Source organism: Furipterus horrens, unplaced genomic scaffold (genome assembly GCF_987537825.1).
Source record: "Furipterus horrens unplaced genomic scaffold, mFurHor1.1.pri manual_scaffold_7, whole genome shotgun sequence".
Taxonomy (NCBI): Eukaryota; Metazoa; Chordata; class Mammalia; order Chiroptera; family Furipteridae; genus Furipterus; species Furipterus horrens.
The window spans coordinates 18,226,670-18,251,538 of record NW_028327177.1 but is presented as its reverse complement, the minus strand read 5'-3'; the positions used below and the strand labels follow the sequence as shown (position 1 = coordinate 18,251,538).

Below are 24,869 nucleotides of genomic sequence, written 5' to 3'. Positions count from 1 at the left end.
GGAAATGGAGGCAATTTAGGTAAATAAAGAAATTCCAAAGCTGGCAACAGCAGAAAGAAAAAAAAAAAAAAAAAAAAACAGGACAAAAACCCCAAACAAACAAACACAACAACAAAAACCCCAGAACAGCATCCTACATATCTTCTTGGAAAATATGTTTTCAGAGTGTGACTGATCATCACCTCCCAGTTCCAAGCCTCTGGGTTTGCCTGTGCCATTTCTATAAAAGCCTTGAATTTTCTAGAAAATCCATTTGTTAATTGTCAACTTGCCTGTTATATAACCCATAGGGTCTGTGAAAACAATATCATCACTATAAAAGCCTTCAGAACCACATTAACCTGGATTACCATTTTTCGGCTTGATCTGTAGACCCACAGGAAGTGGACACTATGTTGAATAAGGTGCATAAGATATTCTCATCTTCATTCTCATTTTCATCTGAGGCCTCCATAGAAAAGGACAAGGTCTTGAACCATTGATCAAATGTTTAATTTTGTAGTATATTATAATTTACAGAGCTCCATGACCCACAATTAGATATACTAATTGTAAATTATATATTTTGAAGAATTTTAGTAGTTTTATGAAATAATTATAAAATGACTATTTGCATCTTATTCTATCATAAAAATAAAAATTAATAGTGAGTGAATGGCTAATGACCTGAAGGAATTCTTGCCTCTCTATTTCCTAATTTAATATGACTTAAATCCTAATTTTAAAAAAATCCTTTGTTTTCTCTACAGAATGTTTTTTATCAATCAAAACATTCATGTCCAAAGGTTAGGTGGTGGCTCCGAACTTCCAATGCTTTAATTATTGCTATTCTTTATCTTACAACAAAAAATGAGTTGCCATTTTAATCTAAAAGATTAATTATATAGATATATAAATATAGTCAATGCACACCTTGATCACCTTTAAATTATCTATTATTTATTTGACACATTTTTCCTTGTTATCACCTTTCATGGATGTTAATTCTAAGCCATAAAATATTGTTAAAACTTCAGTCAGAAGTCATGAAAAATCACCTATCAATAGAATATAATAATGTAATTTTCTTTAAGGTCTCTAAATATGACTCTATCTATCTATCTATCTATCTATCTATCTATCTATCTATGTATCTAACTACTTATCTATCTATCATCAATCTATTCATTCCTTATACCCACTATTTGAAAACAAATTAGAAGCATGGTTGCTTGTATGGAGAAGTTGAAAAGTTAATTGTAGACACCAGATTGTCAAGTGGAAAATAAATTGAAATAACTAATATGAAATAAATGAATAAATTCAACATATTATAAAAAACGAAGAGAATATAACCATGCAAGTCCATGAACAGTGACTACACATACAAGCAAATGAAAGCAGCTGACCACGTACCCACACACCTTGGCAGAGGTGCACTCCACACCCGTCGGCCACCACCAAGACAGATGACCTCTGATGTCCCTTCCAGTCGATAACCTGATGAGCATGAGAAGGTCAGAGTGTCACCAACCCCAAAGCTGAACCCAATTCGGTTACCATACTGGGGAGTTCCAGGATCTTCACAAGGTTCAAGGTTATATTCTGTAAGTTAGGTGGAGAGAAGAACAGAGAAGATGATAGCAGCCACTTTTAAGGTATATTCCTATACTCTGCAAACAGGATGCTCTCAGAGCCAAGTCATACATTTAAAAACTGACTATCTGTATAATTATGGGGACATGCAAGTGAAACATAACTACTTTCTTTTGTAAAGGATCTAATAACTTAATATATACTTTTATTTGGGAAATTCAATAAAGATGACAAAGTGTCACCTTCTGTGTGCTAAACTGAAAATGTAGCTATTTATCTCAGTCTTTCTTTTGCATTAGAAATACTCAATTGTAGACTTTTGACTTATAATATTGGAATAATAGATGCATGTTTTCAAACACATAACACACAAAACATCTGAAACAAAAGCATTTGCACTTTTGAAATGCATTTTACATAATGTTTTCAATATGATGCCTCTGGTATATAAGGAATTCAATTACTCCATTTTCTGAGGAACACCTGACTTCTGATGCAAGGGTTTACAGAAGAGCGAAGTGCCCACACACTGAAAACTGTTATATTACAGAAGCAATGAGTCGACATCATGAAAATGAACAGATAAACACTCTTCAGAGTATGAGAAAGTAGAGCTGATTAAACAAATAGTATATGACATCCTAAAAGAAGTCACTTGCCTCAAAATATTCCCAGAGTTCTCACTTACTATGTGATTGCAATGGAGAACAAGAGGAACTGTTTGATGTTCATAACTATTATGACATAATTAAAAAATCCATTTGTACATACTTCCAAGATTCGAACTTAAAATCGTTTATGCTTATTTACTACTCATTATGGCATACCTGAATTATATAATAAGACAAGTATTTTTATGCAAATACTAAAATAATGGTTGAAGAATAAGGTTAGCATTTGCATGATTTTATATATTTTTAACATTATGATTTTAATATTAGCAAGTTGGTATAAGATTTACTTGTTTCTGTATTATGCAATAGCTACTTTTCTCACAATTTCATTTAAGTAGGCAGTAGAAACCTAACACATGGGAACACTTTGCATTCACTTTGGTCTTATAAATTTTGTATTCTTAAATCCAAGTTATAATGTTGCCTATAGATAAGATTATTCTAAAATAAAGCAATAACCACATTAATTTATTTCTTGATCATCTACTTCCAAATGAATATATTAAGTTTATCTAGTTCTTGGCCTATAAACTACCTCTTTTTCAAGACACATAAAACAAGACTATCACTGGCTTAATTCATATTTTATTCTTAAACCTAATTGAAACTTTAAAATATATATTTGAATTTCCATTTTAAGTTCACTAGGCATTTCAGCTACTTTTGCTCTCTTTTAGAATTCTACAGGAAAGTTAAAAAATATATGTAACAATGTATTTCTAGCGGATTTTTTAGCAAATTAATTTATTTCTTCAAGGTATTTCTATTTATCTATTTTCTTACCAGAGAATGTAATATTGAATCCTTCATATGATATTGAAAAATCTGAAATGAAGCGTAACTGAGCCCTGAAATTTCCATAGAGACCAGCATTGATTGTCGGAGGAAGCTCCGAACCCGTCAGGCGAGCCAGTGGTCGGGTAAAGCTCCCGTTCTCCGTGATCAGTAAGTAGTCATGATGATCTTCCAGATGAAAGGTGTGAAAGTTGAACTGCACACCTATTAAGCAAAAGAGGAAAATTAGATTTACAGAATTACCAAAACAATTAGCAAAAATTACCATACTAACAAAAAACAGGACCCTCCTTGTACCTGATTTCTCTCAAAACGAGGGGCATTGCTATAAAATATTCCAATAGTATCTTTTTAAAAAAATATGTGTCTTTATAAGAGATACATTGAGCCATGTCTTGAAAATTGCTTGGAAATAAAATTTAAATATCGATGCCTGTAAAGAAATAACCCAAGTTTTCTGAAAACTTCAAGGAAAATTTATATTCTTTATTTATAATAGAAGTGCAGCTTTCTGGTGAACATTTTACCTGCCTCCTTCAATTTCTTCTGCAAACCCCTCAAATAGTGCCCAACTTCCAGGAATGCTTAACTCTACTTTAGAAGAGAAATCCAAAGCAGGCACAGGGAGAAAGTATCTGTTATTATGAATATGATGGCTCTCTCTGTTCCACACTCTTCAACATGTGAATATACTGAAACACGCTCACTAAATTTCACAAACTGAGAACACCTTTGTAAATGCGCCATAGTCAAAGGACACACTACCAACACCCAGAGCTCCCTTCATTCAACTTTTCTGCCTTTTCAGTTTGCCAAAAGTAACCACTTACTGAACTTCTAAGGGCACAGGCAAATTTTACTGCATTACATACATGTTTCTGTCATTCATATAATAGGTTTATGCAACATGCATGCTTTTGGGTCTGAGTTCCCTTACTCGACATTAGGTGTGTGAAGTTCATCTCTATCTTTGTGTATAGTTGTGGGTTATTTTAATGCTACATAGTGGAGCATTTCATTTTGTGAGTACACCATATTCATTTACCTTTTCAATATTTGATGGTCAACATTTGTATTTTAGCATAAATGTAGACAGTGCTGCCAAGAATATTCCAGCATGCCTGTTAAAGAACATTGTGCTTATTTCTCTTGGGTAAATTACTGGATCATGGTCTAACTTCAAAGAGCAGAACATGGATAACAGGTACAGAATAACTGTCAATTAAAACTACAAAAATTAAGCAACTTTTCTCAAGAAATTGAGCAAGTTTACCCATCCATAAAGATATCAAGTCAGTTCATTGTGTTTCTGGAAAACTGTAGCAATTGGTATGCTGGGTGAGAAGTTAAACTATATTACCTTGACAATTTCTCAGACTTTTAGAGATTATCCTTTGAGACAGGCTGAGCTTCTCCTGATAGGAGTGGCATTTCCTTCGGTTTTCCCGCAAACTCCACGGACCTAATCAGTGGCCATACAAAACCAGTGCCAATATCCATGGGGACCCACTTTACTGGACTGGAAGAAGAGACTTTCAGACCCTAACAAGCCACATAGTGACTTCTGCATGATCTTATGCTCATTATGATGGTGTAAATGCAGCCCTGGGTGGAGATTAAACACGCTAATGCGACATGTGACACGTGAGTAAAGGCGTGGTTGTACTGGGCAAGCGACAGAGTTCCTGCCTGAATATGCTTACGCGCCGTACTCAGACTTCATATTTCCCACCTAAAACTCCGTAAAACTGCTCCCCAGCCTTTTTTTCAGAGAGCAGCTTTATTGCTTCCTTTGGGTATTGTCTCTCTCCCATGAGCTATAATAAATCTCTCGCCTAAGCACTGTTTTCACGGTAAACTCTCTTGATTTCTATTCTGTGAGTTCCCCAGCCCCCCAGACGCTGGTAAAATCTTCACATAACTTTGGCTACACTTCGGAATAGCTGAACTTCCAACAAACTTTGTTGGCTCTTCAAAGAAGGAAATCAAAATCTACATTTCTTGCCACGTAAATACAGATTTAATTAACACTTGCAACCTGTGAAGATGTAAAACCTTAAGTGCTAATTAAACCTCTATTTACATAGCAAGCAGTGTGTAGCCTTCCATTTTCTTGTATAATACAAAGAAGCTTATTTTAAACTCCTTTAATCCACTGTGCATGGGAATAATAGGATGCTTTGGTTAACTTCCAGCCAAGCGTCTTATATTATGAAGAAAAACAAAAAAGCAGTTTGAAAAGTCTCCTACCTTGTTCCTGTTGTTCAATACTAGATTACTAAGTTTTACATTTTTCTCAACACTTAATTTTATAATAATAATAATCCCTATATAATTATTGCCCTCAATAAAATAATGTGTAATTTTAATAAAGGCAAACTTCATTTGAGAAAACACAATGAATTCAAATGTACTGAATACAAGCTTTAATTTTTAAAATAGTAACATCTTTTCATTGTTAGGGTTTTAAAAAAAAGCTTTTCTATAATAAAATGAATAAGTAAAATATAATAGCAAAAAACCATTAGAACAGTACAGCAACAGAGTGAAAAGAAAAACTACAAAGTAGTGTTTTAAATGAACACATTAACTCTCTTTTTAAAGATTAGTACATGTAGATTTTCTGGTAAATAATTTTAATCCATTTTGTTTTGATATATTAGGATGGCCACTTCCTCATTGTTAAAGCTACTGCCTTCATCATTTACATCGCTAACTTACTGTCTTGGCTGTGTTGCACAAATGAACCATATTTAGTGCCACAAGGCCTTTTATTTATTTGTTCAAAGGACATTTGTTACCATCTACCACATGCACAGTGCACGATAAAACTCCCATTCCATTATGTGAGATACATCTGCAGCTCTGGTAGAAAATAGACACAGATATTTCTAGAATGCTTAAAAGTTTATATGATGATATAATTATAATTTATTATAATACATCATCATACACATTTTAACAATCTACCATACATAAACATGCACTTTTTTGCTTTACAATTGGCTCAGCCCTTCAAACCAGCTTCATGTATTTGATACAAATTTTGAACTTTTGAAATCAATTTCTGAACACTGTACCAGAGACATAGGCCATCCTGTCTGAGAGTTTGTTGATTTGCAAGCTATAAATAACATCAGTTTAACACGTCAAACGAAACTAAGTCTTTCTTATCACCATTCTGGTAAAAACATGAGCGTATTATAATACTATAGAAAAGTAAATATAATCCTCTGTCTAAGTTACTCAAATTAAATATTGTTTTAGTCTATTTTATTACTGATTTGTTTTTGCTCATGCAAAATGACATTGTAAAGGAAACTGCAATAAAAAACAGATGTAATAAAAATTCAGAAAATAGTCCAATTATCATTAGATGAGGAAAATTACCTTTTCCATGGGTTACATCAACAGTCCATGTACAATTCAGAGAATTTGGATAAAATTCTGGGTAACCAGGTGATAAGATTGTTCCACTAGGCCCTCTAACATCTCCTCCACACAATGCTGAAAATACAAATAAATACAATTATATCACGAGTCATAGTTAGAAAGGCAGAGGCTGAACAAACCTCATGTCTCCTCTCTTGAAATAGAGTTCGATTTTACTAGTTTAAGCTACTTTCTGGTAATAACAGGAGTGTGTAAAGACCTCCTCCAATACCAGGAAACCATTTTATCCATTGCAGCAGCACTAGAGAAGGAGAAAGTATATAATAGCCTCTGAAAATTAATATTTTCCCCAACAGAACATAGCTCAACTTGCCACATTTGAATTTGAAGTACATACTTATACATTTCTAATTATAAGCAACACTTGCATTAACTGGTCATAAACTGTACATAAGTAATTAATTGTTTAGCAGGCTCCTTTTTTATTAAGCTTTAAGAAAACATTGTTAATTATATAAAATTATTTAAAATTCTTAATGGGATATCTGTCATTCTTCATAGAATTCTTTTTCAAACAGTGAAGCAAACTAAAAATTTGAAGGCTACTTCTTTTTTTAAAGATTTTATTTATTTATTTTTAGAGAGAGGGAAAGGGAGCGAGGAAGAGAGGGAGAGAATAATTGATGGGTCCCCAACCAGGGACCTGGCCTGCAACCCAGACAAGTGCTAGGACCAGGAATCAAACCAGAGATCTTTCAGTTCACAGGCTGACACTCAATCCACTGAGCCACACCAGCTAGGGCCGAAGGCTGCTTCTTGACTTATGCATTTCTCTGGGAAATAACATAAAAAGGTATAGATTTTTTTTTGAGAGGGTATAGGTTTTTAAGTAGATGTTCCAAGAAAATAAAAATAAATAAATGTTTATGAACTGATATAAATTCAAAAATTAAAATTTGATTCAATGTTTATTTACTAAAGAAAAAAAATCATACTTTACAATGCCTTCTACCACATTCGACAACCATAAGTGATTATGGTATGCCAAATAATTGTATCAGTATTAAAAATTAAAGAAGGCAAAGAAATAGCAGTAGAAGAAGAGAACTGTTGACTCCTTATTCTATTCCACTTGGAGGTACAGATTCTCTTGGACAGGGGCAAGGGCATTAAGAATTGTGAGCAATATATAGTCTTGTCCACTCTGATTCTTGCTCAACTTCCATGGAACACCAGAAAAGTGGGGTTTTCACTTATTCTCTTCCATGATTCATCCAAATAGCAATGCTTGTTTGCATGTGGACTGATCGGAGACCTTTCCTGGGATTTTTCTATTTGGAAGAACAAGGAAAAGCTCTCATTCTTCTCTGATAATACGAAGCTATATATATTTCCATTTTCCTGAGAGTGTGATCTTCACTACCAGTCTCTTGTGTGGAAAAAGCCTGACTGCAATTGAAAAGAATTATGGTGATAAACAGAGACTTGACTTGGGGTAGTGAACACACAATACAGTGGACAGAAGATATATATACACTGTCTGTTGGAGATATGTTAGAGATACATTGGAGAATTTTGCACCTAAAAGCTGTATAATTTGGTAACCAGTGTCACCAAAAAGTTCAAGTAAATAGGATAAAAAAGATAAATGAAATATGGGAATATACAGAAAAAAGCCTAGGAAAATGGAGAGATCCTCAAAAAGGTTTGAATTCATGATTATAATTATTTATGAGAAGTACACCACCGAGGCCTTTTCAAAGATTTGAGTACAACAAATTCTGCATTTATGTTTTAAAACCAGTTAGAATTGGGTTTCTATCATTTACAATCACAAGAATGCTAACTATTCTCAACGGCACTGTACCAAATACAGTGGAGGTGTGCTGATGACTTTTTCAAAACTCGTAATAAAAACAAATTGGGCTAAAGCTGTAACTAAAAAATGACAGCACTGACAGTACTTGAAAATGTAATCATAACGTGAATAATGTGAACTTCTACTTAAAAAAATAAGTATAGAAACTGAAAATAGTGTTACAAATAAAAATTAAAGCCCAGACCTACAGAGTGCAGAGAGGTACATGGTGTGTGCTTTTTGGTAAATCAAGTATGAAAGCACTTCTGAGTCCTGGGGAAGCAGTCTTTTCCACTGTATTTTCCTATGTCTTTTCTGGAAAAAAAAAGCATTTCTGATTTACTCTCCAGGGAAACAAAGAACTGCAAAGGACCATGGTATACTATTCATCACAGCCAGCAACTTGCCACCATAGGGCAGCCCGGTGCACTGCCAGCGTGCAGTGTAGCCAGGTAGCATCTGAACTGGGACAGGTTGCCTTCCACAGCAGGAGGAACGCTGCAAAGCAAATGCTCTGTCCCTTCAGTGGATTCCTCTGATACCAATTTGACAAGTTCAATGCTATTCTGTCAAAAGGTTCAAGCACACGATGTGAGCCTAAAACGATGGCCTCAGCACATATGAAAAATAGATATAGTGTTCTTGGGCATGGGGTAGGTTTGGCTGGTTATCAATACACATTCTTTCTTTTTAATGGTTTGATGACATAAAATTGCCAGAATTCAAGATTTCATTTAAGAATATAAAATATTTTTAATTATGTTAAATCTCACCTTTTATAAAGACAATATTGATCATTATTATTATTATTATTTGGTTTATAAATCAGTTTATTTTGCACACTGAATGGATTCTTACCATCACAGGTTGGAAGGGGATGACTCCACCAGTGGTTTTTTTCACACAGAAGGGGCTCTTCATGGCTCAGCCTGTAGCCTGGATCGCAACTAAATGACACAGTAGATCCGATGGAGAAATCCTGACCATAGCGACGGCCATGTACAGGTATGCCAGGATCCAAGCAAGAGTACGTGTTCACTGTAACACCTGGGGAACAAAGGGAATATGATCTAAAGTAAGCTTGATGGGAATCAGATGTGCTGAAATTAATTTTTACCTTCAAACAATTGTGAATGATGATTTTCACTAAGAAATCAATGAGCTCAGAACTTTATTTTTAAAACCAACAATGTATTTAACAAATTTGTTTTGTCATTTGCTTTGACACTGCCACAAAGAACAAATTCAGGTCATTTGGTTATATAAAAACTTTATGAAAATATATAATTATCAAACTTTGTACTGTCATAAACTATATATATGTAATCACAGCATTAATTAATGTTTCTTGAACTTATCATATTTCAGGGACAACACTAAAAATTGCTTCACTTAGTCATTGAAAGAACCCTATGAAATTGTTTTTATCATAACATTTTCATTTGATTGTTAGGTGACTCTGACTCTGGAGCCCTGATTCACAACAAGATTATACTTAATCTTTATAATGATTTTAAATTTTTAATTAACTTTTAAATGGACATTTTATCATTTTGATAGAAAATATATATAAAAAGAAGAGTAGAGGCATTTTGTTGTATATGAAATCATGAACACCAGTGCCTTTCTAAGCAAAGCAGTGTAACTGCTCTGGTGGCTATTTGGGACTTTGAATTGCCTATAATGCACTTTGGTGTCTCCCGATGATAATCACTCTTGAGATTTAAAATCCTTAGCTGAGACCATAACATGACTATGTTTTCCTCATTAATAAAACATAATTTCCCAATTTTGGCACTATTGACTTTTGGGGCTGAATGATTATTTGTTGTGTAGCTGTATTCTTCTTGGAATACGTTTAGCAGTCTCCCTGGCCTTGACCTGCTAATTGCCAATAGCATTACCACAGTCATGGCAATCAAAGATGTCTCTAGATATTGCCGAATATCCACTGGGGTGAAAAAATTCCCCAGGTCATAACTGGGGTATTAGGTAGAATAAATAATTATTTCATTGTTTCTAAAAGGGGCGCTTAGGTGATAAATAATTACTGATTAAATGTTCCAAAAATAATAATTAGCATTAAAAGTTATATATCATATTTGATCTCATTCACATACAAAAATATTTATTTTTATTAGCTACCCCATTTTAAAATGAAGCTAAGCAAAATACCAACAAATTATTTCAATTTTAAATAAATTAATTGTACATCTTAAGTACAGTTAATAACCATACTTATTTCATTTAAATGTTGTTTTTAATAAGAAACTAAAATTTATCAGAAAACTTTATGTTCAACGAAATTACTTTGTCCTGCTATATTCCTCTTCTAAACATGACCATTATCCTTCTAGGCACCCAAGGTTTTGAAATTCCCGTTCAACTTGAATCCCTCTCAGAATAATTTCCCTCCAAAAAATATGTATGAAATCCACCCTCATTGAAAAGCATAATGGCATTTATTTTCTCAGCCTACCCAAAGCCTCCATCACGTCAGGTATGTAACAAACAATAACGTGTGGCCTTTATTTCAGTATCGTTCATCTCCAATCTATTCCATATACAACTTTGAACATGTACACCCCTAAAACCTGTTATTTCATTGTGTTTGTACCCTACTGCTAATGGCACCACATTCATTATGTGCCCATAGTCATTCTTAATTTCCAGTCAGGTAAGTCTCCTCATTAGCTTTATGCTTTATTTCTCTGCCACAAATGCCCTCAATGTTCCCCTTAATCGCCTCATCTTTAGCAGACAGGCTCAGATCCTCCTCCTTGAAGACTTGATCTTCTAATGTCCCAGCTCACATATAACTTTGCTTTATTCAGAAGTCTTATGTTATAATGATATCTTAAGAAATCAGGGAAATGGGGTTCGAAGGGGTCATACAAAATGTAAACTATGTGAAAAGGAAGATCAAGTGTTTTTAATTAATCAAAAGTGATTTTAATTCTTTCGGATTATTCAGAATAGAGGTCAGTGAATAGCATAAGGTTAATCCTTTGATTTGTCCTCCTTATCTTTCTGATAGATGCAGTAAGATGATAACATTTATTTTATGTTCCCTACTGTTACTGTACACACCTAGCAGTTACAGACTAAGTCTGAAGAAATATTTCATAATTGATGGACAAGCAAATAAGTCAAAGGAATGATAATATTACAAAATTGAAAAATTTAAAAATATCATAATAAACAGATAATATAACTTAGTGATAAATCATTAAAATTACAATTTTGCTCATTTCAAAAATTTAAAAATTTTCTAAACAGAATAACAAATAATAAAATTGAACATTTTAAATGGAAAATATGGACAATTAGTGAGTAAAATATAAAAGGATAATTGAATTTATGAAATAAATGGTAAAATAATTTTCCAATGTTCATACGCATCTTAAACTGACATTTACCTGCCTATTGTTGGCTTTTCAGACTAGACACAAATAACGAGTATGTAAACTTATTTGATATATTTTGTTATTTGATATTTCTGAATTTTCCTTAGTATTTACTTTCATAATAATATTAGAGAGATATTATTAGAAAACCTTTTGCAGAATGTATTACAATGCAAATCTTGTAAACTATTAACATTCTCATACATCAACAAGAGCTTTGAATTTTTTAAAGCATAAATGTAGTTCTCTTAAACAATACAATTTATAACCAAATGTAGGGAAAGGTTGATAGAAAATTAAAAAAAAAATTTGGCTATACTCACTTTCATAATGAATCTTGAAACCATTATTAGAACGGCTGTTGTCTGTTGTAAATAGCAGGTATATAAAATTACTGCTACTGAATAGAAACTGAGGCACTTGTGTGCCATTGTAAGATCCAAGCAAGGGAGACAGAAGATTTGGCCCATCATGAACTTCCAGAACATCATAATTCAGTTCAGTCTGAAATCTGAGATTAAGATACACAGGTGAATATATATTTATTAGCATCACACTATACAGGAAAATAATACCTTAGATTGCTATTTAAGTAACTATTTAAAAGTTCCACCATTTTTATAATTTGCTTTAGATTAATATATATTACTTAAGATATCATAATTTGCAAATATCAAAGTTATAAGCTCTCATCTGTAGGGAGAATTAACATTTAAAAAGTATGTGTATATATCTGTAAGATTTCTTTCAAAAGTTATGAACTGTCAATAAATGGCCTTTTCACTAATGAGGCATATTTTTTGGAATTACTTTTGTTTTCTTTATTTCTGTGAAAAACTATATGATTTATATTTATTTTCAATCAGAAAATCAGATGCTCATCTTAATTGTGTGTGTGTGTATGTATACACACACACACACACACACACACACACACATATATATATATTATGTACATATATCTGACTTTGCTTTATATAGTAGTTTTGTTTGACAAATATAAATATTTTGGACATTAAAATTTTATATAGTTTTTATTTTAAAAAGCGGTTCTAATTATAAGTAGGCAATAATAATGATGATGTAGTTGATGTTTACTGAATACATGAATCTCTGCTAAATACTTTATATCAGTTTATCTACTCCTCCCACTAACCCTGTAAATTAGCTCTTATTATTATACTCACTCTGAGGGTAAGAAAACTCCTGCCTGCAAGACATCAGTAATATTGCATTTTATTAAATGACAGAGCTAGGCCTAAAATGCAAGTGTCTCAGTTCCGAACCACTATTTTATGATGGCTGTTTTATGGCTAGATTTTTGGTTACTGTTGTGCCTATCATTTTCAAATTTTTAAAGTATACAATTATTTTATAAATTGCAATCAATACAGAGGTCCCTTTAACATTCATCACATATTAATATAACAGCATTTTGCATTCTTTCCTTGCAGTTAAAGATTGTACCATATTCTAAATCTGCATCAGAAATCTTAGCTGTGAAAAACTTCATGTGGAATAATGGAAAACTGAGCATCTTACTTTCTTCCCCAAGGTGATCCTGAGGCCCAGGAAATTCTTCTCTTACCTCCCCTGAGATGTTCCCACAGATCTTACAGTATTCAGCTTCACTATGCCCTAGGAAGGCTTTCCCTAATCTCCTAGGAGAGTTTAGTTACCTTACTATATTGTGACAATGTGTTGAGCCTTTTGTGACACTGATCACAATTATGTGATCCCATTTAAGAGCCTGTAATTCATGAGGTCAGACAGGGATGGTTTTGCCCATGTTTTGCATGTAGTAGAGATGCAATGAATACTTATTGGATAAATATAAATGAATGAATCAATGTATTTTAATGACAGAATTACCTTTCTTTCCTCTAGGGCTATTAGCAACTTGATGAAAAAGCCCTCAATAACTTGGAAAATGCAGTTTTAATCATGCATTTTATCTTCCTAAAATGTATTTTCCAAAACTTTTTCAGTAACTAGTTATCTCTAGTGCACTTCAGAAAATAATTTTCAACTGAAATGTTTACTAATTTTCAGATAATCACTTTCACTATCATATCTACCAGTCTTTTCAGCATTACAAGATTAAACTAAATTATTCTTCAAAAAAATAAAATCAGACAAATAAAACTCTACCTGGTCAAAACAACTGAAATGAAAAATTAAAAAATTAAAAATTTTATTTTATTATAAAATCTCTGATGTGGTTTTGAACATAGTATGTAAGTAGTCAAAATCAAGTGTGGGATTTAATGCTATTTAAGAAGTATAATTGAAATACCTTTCAATATGTACCACTGTTACATTCTGTTAAGCAACACTTAGTAAAATGATTTCATAAGTCTATCTTACTTTTTATTTTGCAAACTGGAATGTATTGTATTTGTTTAAAATAAAGTTTCTGATAGTATAATCTAGGATAGGAAATGTATAAGAACACAAGCATTTGTACAATAATGCTAAATCAGGCAACTATGCATTGTGAATCCATTATTTGGTTGCTTTGTAGTCTGTCTATTGTAGTATTGAAATTGGACTTCCATTCTGATAGTCAGCTGATAATAACCAAATTAAAATGCACAGAAGAGCCAGGGATTACTTTGAACTGAAACATAAAGAGACTTAATTCCTAATAGAATAGGACCTTAACTGGTGATGTAGAGAACACTGTTCTGTAGGAGCGAATCTTTATATAGGAAATCATCACAAATTTTCCCTAAAGAACTATAAGAACATTATACTAACAAAGGAAATGGAATAGGGTTACACAATAATTTGAATTTCATTTTGCATTTTAAAGTTGCTATATAAATGTCTCATGAATTGCCTCAATCTAATGTTCATTTGTTCACGACAGTGACAAATTTATTGTTATAAAACCATGAGATGATATTAAAAAATGAATCTGGACCTAATCTTACCAGATATTTGTTATCTTTTAAAAACATTCTTGCTGTTAATTCAAACCTGGTCTGACCATATTGTGTTACCTCTCATAGATTTTAAACAAGAAAATGGGCTCTCTGGAAGACTGATTCTGATCGCTTGTGGTCAGGTATTGTAAGTGAGGACAGGAGGAGGAATAGAAGAGAATAGAAAAGAAACAGGCTTAGGATGGTTAATAGTACAATAAAATAAGTTCAGTTAGGAGTTGCCAAATATTGAGAGAATTTAGGAACTGTGGGAAGACACAAAGCAAAAATTGATCTGCAGATCTAAGGATAACTGTTTCTGATTATGTCCAGAAGAGACGTCGTCGGCAGCCGTCCGTCTCGAGAGACGATGGTGTAGCTTCTTAAGAGTCTATCTGCACCGCCGAGAATGGCTGTGCAGTCCGACTCGGGAGTGACATCGTATCTGTCTCCTCCCGTGTTGAATCGACATCTTGCGATGACGCTGAAGCTACAGAGCCTGGGCAGGGTGATATGGAGGGTCTGCTGTTGCCCATGCAGCAGACCCCCCCTCTCTTCGCAGCTGAAGGGTCCAAGGGAAAGACGGAGTCAATACAGCTTGGCTTCAGGTGCGCCGCAGGAGTTGCCGGTGTTGACTACAACGTCAAACCGCCTTAGGGACTCCGGCTCCGGATTTTCTGTCGGGGTTTACTCCCTTAGCCTTTCCCCTGAAGAGGTATGCCGCAAGGCAGCGGAGGTTTTTTGGAGTCAGAGTTTTCCTTCTCTGATGTACCCTGACTGGAAGATCGAACCAGCGACACTTAGCTCGCAGGCCGACGCTCAATCCACTGAGCTAAACCAGCCAGGGCGTCCAAAAGAGATAAATGCTAAAAAACACCATATATGTTTACTGGCTTTATTGTTATTCTGCTTGTATTTGATACAAAATTATATTTCTAAAGGTTTAATTGACTTAAGTTACTTGAGACAATCTCAAGAAGCGAATTAATGGCTACTATATTTGTTAATTACTTTAGATTAATTCTAACCAATCCACACTAGACAATATAGGAAAACAATAAAAAATAGCTATGTCATCATCTTAATTATATTAAATAAAAATAGCTATGACACCATCTCAATTATATTTTGACATTTCATTTTTGACATTTCATTTTTAACTAAATTAATTTAAGTTATTCATGAGTACTGTTACTGTGCACAGTCAGTTGGAGCACCAGGGAGTCTGCCCCGTTTGCCAAGATGGCGGCAGGGGGAGGTTCTTACACTGAGCGCGCCAAAAGCTGGAAATACGAATGGATAAGGGTTCTGAACATGCCAAAAGCTACAAAGATAATTGCATGGAAAAAAAAATTCCTTCCTCCCTATCCCTATATGCGCCTTGGGCTTGAGCAGGAAGATTGAGATGGTTTCTGAGACAGGAGTCCACCTTTCTCCCAGGTTGCGCAGCACCTGGATAAAACCTCTTTCCTTTTGCACCAGCACCTGCCTCATGAGTTTGGCATTTGTAGCAGCAGGCAGCCAGACCTCCGTTTTGTTTGGTTACAGTACTAGAAAACAAGTGATGTAACTCTGTAAAAAATACAGTTCGTTATTTGGAACCGCATTCTATAAAAAATATTCTCAGAATGAGAGGGACTATTAAAGAGTTGGCAGTGTCCTTATTAGAGCTTGGCGAGAATTCAGAAGGAAATAAGATTTTTCAAGAACATAATTTTGTTACATACTTCAGAGACAACTTGTTTCTTCAAACAATCTTAAAGGGAAAATGAAGCACCAATATATTAAAAGTTACTAATCAAGGAAGTGATCGATGATTTCATCTTTCTGATTTCAAAGTGGCTATTTTACATCACTCCTCTAATGGATTTAATTCTCATTTATTTGCTAACTTAATGAAGTCCTTGGCTCATTACTTTCCAATGGAGCTACTACAAACCATGTGACAGCTGTTTTAACATGTGGATTATTTTAAGGAACTGATTTTCTGACAAAGCACATGAAGTGTAGACAACCTTAAAGGAAAATTTCATATCCTTAAAGGGTCTTAGGAAAGAAGAAATGAAATATATTTAAATAGTTTCCCCTTGAAAGAGTTGCAACTCTAGAATCTTACAGGGGTGTGTGTGTGTGTGTGTGTGTGTGTGTGTGTGTGTGTTACGTATGTCAAATTCAGTCATCAGAGCTTAATTCTACTCTATTTATATATTTATATGCTTACTATGTGAATCTAATGCTTACAGAGGTTTCTTTTTTTAAAGAAAGGGGTTACAAAATTGAGTCAGCAATATAATCAGGAAATTATACAGATACTTCTATTTGGATTTCTGAAAAATGATCCAATCACATATCAGAAGCTTCATTCTTGTAGTCATTGATATTACTATCTTTTACCATACAGATAATTTATAATACTGATTCAAAATCAGTAATATTAATTTTACTAGGAAAAACACAATGAACCAATCATTAATACTCATTAATTTGATGCAGTCATTTTTCTAAAGGACTTGTAAGTGTAGGTATCTGCATAGTGTGAGCAACTGTCTTAGGCTGCAACAGATATTGATTTGAATGTGTTCACAAAGCCTCTGTCTGTTGAAATTTGGCACAGCAGAACTCACAAGAATTTCAAACTATAGGACAACTGAAGTCATTACTTTAAAGATCACATGTTCATTTCTCAGTATAATGCATATATTTTTAGAGCTAAAATGTCCATCTTACATATCTCAATAGTACTGACACAGCATTAAACAAATAAAAATAACTTGAAAACAGACTGAAATTTCAAAGGGGGGCAAACCCTATGAAACCTTCAAGGCATAAAAAATTATTCACTGTAGTAAAATTATACATTGATTTGGTAAGGAAAATGGAGAAGGCCACTATTCCTTTAGATAATATTTTTAAGTTAAGACAAAATATTTCCAGAGACCTTTCAAATGTAATTTTGATAGAGTGTCCGGGTTCAGCTTCAATCACCCACTCACAATTCAAAGAGTCTTTATAGTATCCTGGCCACCCTGGGGAGAGGATCAATCCACTCGGAGATGAAAAATGGCCACCGCATGGAGCTGAAAAATGAAATCAGAGAGCGAAAACAAGATTTTCAGAACACGTTATAGAAAGTATTTTTAATATTAACTATCATTTTAAAAATGAATCTCTGCATGTACTTATTAAGTGCTAGTTCATAATATTTTTACAGTGCATCCAGTCCTTCTGTTATGGAGCGATTAATTTCCTTAAAAAAGTAAATTACTTTTTAAAAATATGGCATAGCTAGCTACACACTCTGCAGCCAGAAAAACTGATCATCCAAGTCTCCTAACATATCCCTCAATGCGTGCTTGTGGCTCCGTCATCTTCATCTTCAAAGCTTGAAAAAAATGTAAGTGGTTAGCTTGTTTTCCTCTTTTCCATTTTTCTGATTTATGTTTCAAAACATGGCTAATTCACACTACACACTATCTAAGACTTTAGTTTTCCTTTTTCCAGAGTCGCTACTACTATCGGGGCCTTCATTGATCTGTTGGTCTTCTGCGACTTCCCATCTGCTAATTTCTCTCCTGCTTCAGTCCAGCTGTCAGATTAATCTTCAGGTTTCATCATACCTTTCCTTTTCCTAGACATGCATTTCTATCCTTCCCCTTTTAAATCCAGGTTATTTAAATACTTATCAAGAATTCAGTCTTCTGCCTTTCCCTACTCTCACACACAATTTACATTATCATAATAGCATTGCAATTCCAGTAACTACTTGATTGGGTCTTTTAGCATAAACACTCATTTTGGAGATAAATAAACCAAGTTTTGAGAAGAGCATCTTGCCAAAGTTCACAAAGCTTGAAAAGTATCGAAAGTACTTTCATGTCAGTTTTTACAAACTGGAACCTTAAAAACCTGTCCTCTCCCATATTTTTACTGTATTGGTAAATGAAACAACCATTCGTGGAGTTGCATAAGCCAGAGAGCTAGAGGTAGTCATCTTTCATATTTCCATTATCCTTCCATTTACTTCTTTATCCAACCCACTTCAACACTCACTCTGTCTCTCTAATATATAGCTGCCATAATAGTTTAAATTACCATGATCTCATCCATGGAGCAAATCCACCTAACCGACTGTCCTAACTGGTCTCTTCACTCATGCTAGCTATCCTCCAAAGTAGAGCCAAAGTGACTCTGCCCTTCAAAGACTTCTTCCTGTGTTGATGGGTAAGGCCCTGCATGAACTAGCTGCTTCTTACTCTCTAGCCTGGCCTCTGAGCTTCTCCCCTTCAGTCAGTAGCCCAGCTGCATTAGCCTGCTCTATACCTGCAGGAAGCATGCATAGGAAAAAAGTGGAGTAAGGGGTATCTGAATTATTGAAAATTATTCAGGAAGAAAAAAAATCAAGTGTATATCAGCTTTTCAACACATTGGAGACCATTCCAATGGCTTGCCCTGTTATATTTTTATTTTCTTTAAATCTTTCCATTTAAACTCTATCCCCTGTGTTTTCATTTTGGTGTTGTTTATTTGTGTCTTTATGTTTACCTCACAAAATTTATAAAAACCTATTGCTCCAGGCACTATTTTTTACTTTTTCATTGTTCAGATAATTCGATGTAACCCAAATAAAATATAAAATATTTACAAATGGACCTAGAAACCAAGCATTACTGAACAATGTCCATATGAAATAAAATATTTTCAATGCAAAATTTCCAAAACATGTATGAGAAAAAACTTTCAAATTAAATTTTCTTCCTTAGTAGAATTTAATTATTTCCTAAAATCTTTTAAAAGAGATCATTTTTACGAAGATGATTTACTCTTCTTTGTTATAATGACTTATAATTAGGTCTCCTGTAGGGTGATTATACATTTCAAGAATAAAATTATGTGCATATACTTATTTAAATTACTGTATTTTAAAAGATAGAGTAAAGTGTTTTAGTGAAAGAAGGTCCTGGAAAAATGGAGAGTTTCTCGCAAAAATTCTTGATATGTCATCCACTTCCCAAGACGGTGTGAAAGCTAAGAAAAAAGTTGCTCGGAGCAGGTCAGTCAGGAAAAGCCTTATGCTCCCGCTGCCTAGCAGGCACATGGCAGGACAATGTGCACATGGAGATGCCATGGTAGCAACAGCAGTGGATAAAATGCAGGACAAAATAAGGAGAACCAAGTAGAGAAAACATTCAAGAGGAAAAAAAAAAATAGATGTAGAAATCTCTCCAAAGGAGAAAGCAGTATAAGATATAATACAGAAAGAAAATAAACAAAAAAAGCTTTGGAACAAAGAACTAATAATAATATTAATAACAAAGATTTGAATTTGTAAAGAGAAACCTAACTATAATGTGAATAATAAAATAGAACATCAATTAAATTTAGTTGCCCAAACTTGCAATCTTGTCATATTTATGTACTGCTCATGTTATATATAATAAATAATTTTATTTAAACAGATACATTTTTATTTTAACTTAAATGACCTTTTAAGATTTTCCCTTAGCAAAAATATCTATGAAATCATAGCTTTTGTGTGTTAGTTATATTTTTCCAAAATGCATAAAAATAAATATGTAGCTATTGAAACTTTAAGAAATGCTTATATGTTTGACAACTGAAATAAGTCTGTGTGCCTCCAGGTATAAAGATAGTACAGTTTAAGAAAGACTTCTATAAAAGACAGTAACTATCCCTGACCAAACAAAGGAAACTTGGAACATATAGAAAGCAAAATTGTGAAGACCATAACAAGATATTTTCAAAGTCACATTCATTCATCATTTACTCATTCTTATTTCAATCTTTCAACAAACAATTGTGTGTCAGGTTTGTGTCTCTGTGGTCTTTGTACTACTTCTACTTACTAACATTTATTGAATGTTTTCTCTGTGTCAGCCACTGTGTTAGGGTCCCTTGGGTTACTTTATATAATGCTGAAAATAATCTAGACTCATGTACTATTATTATAAATAAGAATAATGATGTGTAATTTAAATAATTTGCATATCAGCTAGCAAGGATTTAAACAGAGGTAATTTGACTTTAGAAACTTCCTTCCAATGTTATTAAGATACTCTTCTTTCCTTCACAGTATGCATGTGCAAAAGACAGAAATTGAAACAAAAAGGAATAATGCCATAAGTACTATAAAATATGTAAGCGAATGGGATAAAGGATATGGAAGAGGGCATTGATTAAGGCTTCATGGAAGAGATTCTGCTTGAGTCTTCCAGTTGCCAGAGTTCACCAGAAGGAAGAGAGAGAGAAGATATTGTAAACTGAATCAACATGTGCAAAAGAGTAGACTGTTGGGTTAGCACAATGTTTGTGTGTAATGTCAGTAACTATTTTAGGAAGCTGAGAAGTAATGGGGGATGAAGGAAGAAGAGTAAAAAGGATCCGATATGTTATGGAACAACTTTGACAGCATAAACAATAAAATATAATTTAAATAAAAAAGAAAAGGTGAACAGGAATATAGTTAATAATATTGTGATAAGTTTGCACTGTGACTGATGATTACTAGAATTAGCGGGGTGATAACATAGTAAGGTATACAAATGTTAAATCACTATATTGTACACCTGAAACTAATATTAACTAAATGACACTAATATAACTAATCAGCTATACTTAAATATTAAAAAATTAAAAGGAAAAGTAAACCTTAGTTATTTGAAACTTATAGATAAAGGATACACACACACACACATACACACACTCACAGACAAAGAATAAGAGTTTCAATTAAATGGAAGTTATATGTAATATGGACTAGGGGAAGTGTACCTGAAGTTGATGAGATCGGTTAGGTTATCTAGGCAAGGCATAATCATATTCTGAAATATGGTGTTTATAGGGAAGGGTCCGATATGAGAGGTATTTAGGAAGTAGATTCAGTAGACTCAAAAACTTTCATTGATTACATGCAATGAGTGAGCCAGATGAAGCCTGATTGTTGAGCCCCTGGCATGTAAAACAAGATGAATGGCGATTCCATTCACCAAAACGGTACACAAAACAGGAAGTTTTATGTAGAAAGAAAATGACATTCAATGATGAGAATGAAAACTCTATGAACTATTGCAAGAAACAACAGGAAATAGAATCTGGAACTCTTGGCTCTCATTTTCAACATAGATTGATATTAAAGTTTCAATGTAGGTAGAACATAAATGTGCATACTTAGGAAAAAAATAAAAGATGATTTAAGATCCAACCTTTTGAAAATATTTTAATTTAATAAAATAAGTAGGCATTGACCCATACTCATTATAATATCACTAAAATAGGGCAAAGTCTCAGATGGATTATTTCTATTGGGCCTTCCTTTTTCCTGTCTGAATTATTATAATTTTAGCTGGTAAACTAAATGCCTAGATCTTATTATTTTAATGGTATGTTTATTTCTCATTTGACCAAAACGGCCTTTAGCTTGACTAAACTTTAGACAGGCTTCTTCAAGACTCCAAAATCCTTTCCTAATTTCCTCCAGTGTTTTCCCATTGGATCACAGCAGTTAAAAAGCTCCCCTCGGTGCAGTTGAGTTCAATTTCTCTTTCCTATCGCAATAGTCTTGGATAAAGTCTCCCTTGCCTATTTAACTTTGGTGAAATTTATCTTTGACATATTCTTGTAATGGTACAATGAAGTAAACCTATTAGCAGAATAGCCTTCTTTCTCCTCGTCTCTCAAGACCCAGGATGGCAAAGCCTCGGCCATTTTCAACACATAACTTCCTAGGTTACCTTAATCGTCATTTCCATTTCAGCTGGCAAGAAAGGAAGTAGAGCATGACGGACCACACTGTGTATGCTTTTTACGGACCATGACCTGGAAGTTATTTTTATTACTCCCGCTTACTCACATAGCTTCCCTACCTGCAAAGGAGGTTATAAAACTTAAGTCCCTCAGCTGGTTAGCAATTCCGCTTTCACAACGCTGTATATGGGGTAACACAGCTTAAAGGTGAACAGCTAGCCATTGCTGTTATACTTACTAAGAAGTCATAATGCTTTCCAGTTTAGCATATGCTTTTATATACATTACTCAATTTGATTCCTTTAATTATCTGGTAACATAAACATGCTGGTTTCTTTCTTATGTCAGTTTTGCAGATGAGAGAAAAATACCATGAAATGTATGACTTGATGAGAAATACAGATCTAGGTAGTGGCAGAAGAGAGATTCAAACTAAAATCTTTAAGTTCCAGGGTAGGAACTACTTCCATGATAGAAGTACAGAATTAATTTTCCAAGAGAGACATCTATTTAATCATATCATGTCCTCTTTAAATTAAGTTTAGTGAAGACAGAGATGGATGATCAGGGAGAAAGAGTATTCTACCCAAAGATTTTTAATATAATTCTGAGATTCTAATCACCCCATTTAAGTGCTTACCCATTATTAATTATTAATGCATTTATTTATTTCAATTACAGTTGACAGTCAATATCATGTATTCATTAATTCAACAAACATTCAGTTAATTTCTGGATATGTATGAGATACTATGCTAAGGGCTAAAATTGAAAAAAAAATCTTTGTGACATTTTATCTGTCCTCAAGAGACACATAGCTATAAGAGATAGGCACAGCTAATATGCAATGTAAGTAGCACTCTTGAGCTGAGTAGATCAAAATGAGAAGATATGGTGTGGAAGACAGAAAGAGCAGTAATAAGAAGTAAGAAATACTACTGCACATGAGGGAAGTCAAATAGTTCTTTGTTTCCGAAGCTCATAGTGGAGGACTGAGGAGAGAACATTTTGGTTTTATGCAGTGATTACTGATTTTAAAGACCTTCAAGCCTTAGTGGCTATCTAGGGAACTGGTTAAAAAGCAGATTCCTGAAGGTACTTCTAGTATATATGGGGGGGGGTGGTGGCAAAAAATGAAATTTATTTATAAAAATTGTGTATTCTCACATGTTTAAACTTCAGTCATCTTCAAAGTACTCTCTCCATTTGATGCAATACACTTATTGAGATGTTTTTTCTACTGCTCAAAAAAGTTTTTGAGCTTGTAGATTTTGATGCCTTTTAGTGCTTCTGCCATTTCTTGTTTCAATGCTTCCACATTGGCAAACCATTTATCTTTGAGGGTTCTTTTCATTCATGGAAACAGACAAAAAAAAAAAGTCACTTAGGGTGAGATCCGGTGAATACAGAGGATGGGGCATGGGAGCCACACCATTTTTGGCCAAAAACTGCTGAACACTCAGCTCTGTATGGGCCAGTATGCTCACACTTAAATCATCCATTATAAAACATGAAAACACACTAAAAGAGTTTTCAAAAAATTCATTGGTGCCGCACACAGCCTCTCACAACAACACCAGCCGGTACACTGATACAATGGGTTCCTAGAACACTTTTCTAGTGGGGAAATCCTGTACTATAATTGGCTGATCCCCTAGAAAATGATTCCATTGTTTTGGTGGTCCCCCTTATATAAGGTGGACCCAGCAATATGGATTGTTAGCACGACCCTAACCCCACCCAATAACTCAGGTCATTCTGTTGCTATTGTCTCACAGTCCCCACTGACAAAATCTAAGAGGATATGACTGTTTTGTAGCTCAGAGGTTCTCCTGGATATTCTATCAGGATTGTGGGGCAAGGAGGGGACTTGGATCTATTAGTGAAATGCAGATCATTGCCTCTAATATGCCCCATTTTTTTTTTATTTGTAATGGAAACAGAGCATAAATGGTAAATATAATAAACATAGTTCATTCATACAGTCTTATTTCTCTAAAGCCTGAAGAAAGTCAGTTATAAATCGTTTGGGTTGGAGTGCAGACTCATTTATGTGCCACTTTAAGTAGAATGGACAAATTCAAAATACTCTGGTGCTGTTAAGACCTGTATCAAAGAGTCAGAAGTGCTTCAGACTCTATTCAGACAAAATTCTCTTGAAAAAAAAATGCTAAGGAATTCCAGTGTTGCACAGCATAAGATGCTCTGACATCTGAGAAGTGGCACTGAGGTGCTTAGAAGGGAGTCAGGCACTGGAAGAGCTGGGGGTTGATTGCAGGGGTTTTATTATACATGAATTTTAGAAGTGACCATTCTAACATTGGGTCTGACAGACAGCCTTTCTGTGGAGCGGTGCATAATAAAATCTAGGTGCCACATTAGGGATTATCAAACAATGATAGTTCCATTTCATTACCTGTTTTAAAACTTATTTTATGGTTATAGGTATGATAATTAATCACCAGCTCTCTCTAATCTC

At 34.0% G+C, this 24,869-nt stretch overlaps 1 protein-coding gene across 3 annotated transcripts in view; it reads right to left on the bottom strand.

Annotated features, from left to right (window-relative positions):
- The window catches only part of CSMD3 (CUB and Sushi multiple domains 3), a 908,638-nt gene that overhangs the window by 327,013 nt on the left and 556,756 nt on the right, over window positions 1-24,869 (bottom strand). For all 3 annotated transcript variants that reach the window (XM_090283433.1, XM_090283434.1, XM_090283435.1), the window contains 6 exons: window positions 17,568-17,706; window positions 12,026-12,213; window positions 9,154-9,342; window positions 6,435-6,551; window positions 3,033-3,248; window positions 1,396-1,584 (listed from right to left, as the gene is read on the bottom strand). In XM_090283433.1, coding sequence (XP_090139559.1) covers window positions 1,396-1,584; window positions 3,033-3,248; window positions 6,435-6,551; window positions 9,154-9,342; window positions 12,026-12,213; window positions 17,568-17,706 — 1,038 coding nt within the window. The remainder of the gene's footprint in view (window positions 1-1,395; window positions 1,585-3,032; window positions 3,249-6,434; window positions 6,552-9,153; window positions 9,343-12,025; window positions 12,214-17,567; window positions 17,707-24,869) is intronic.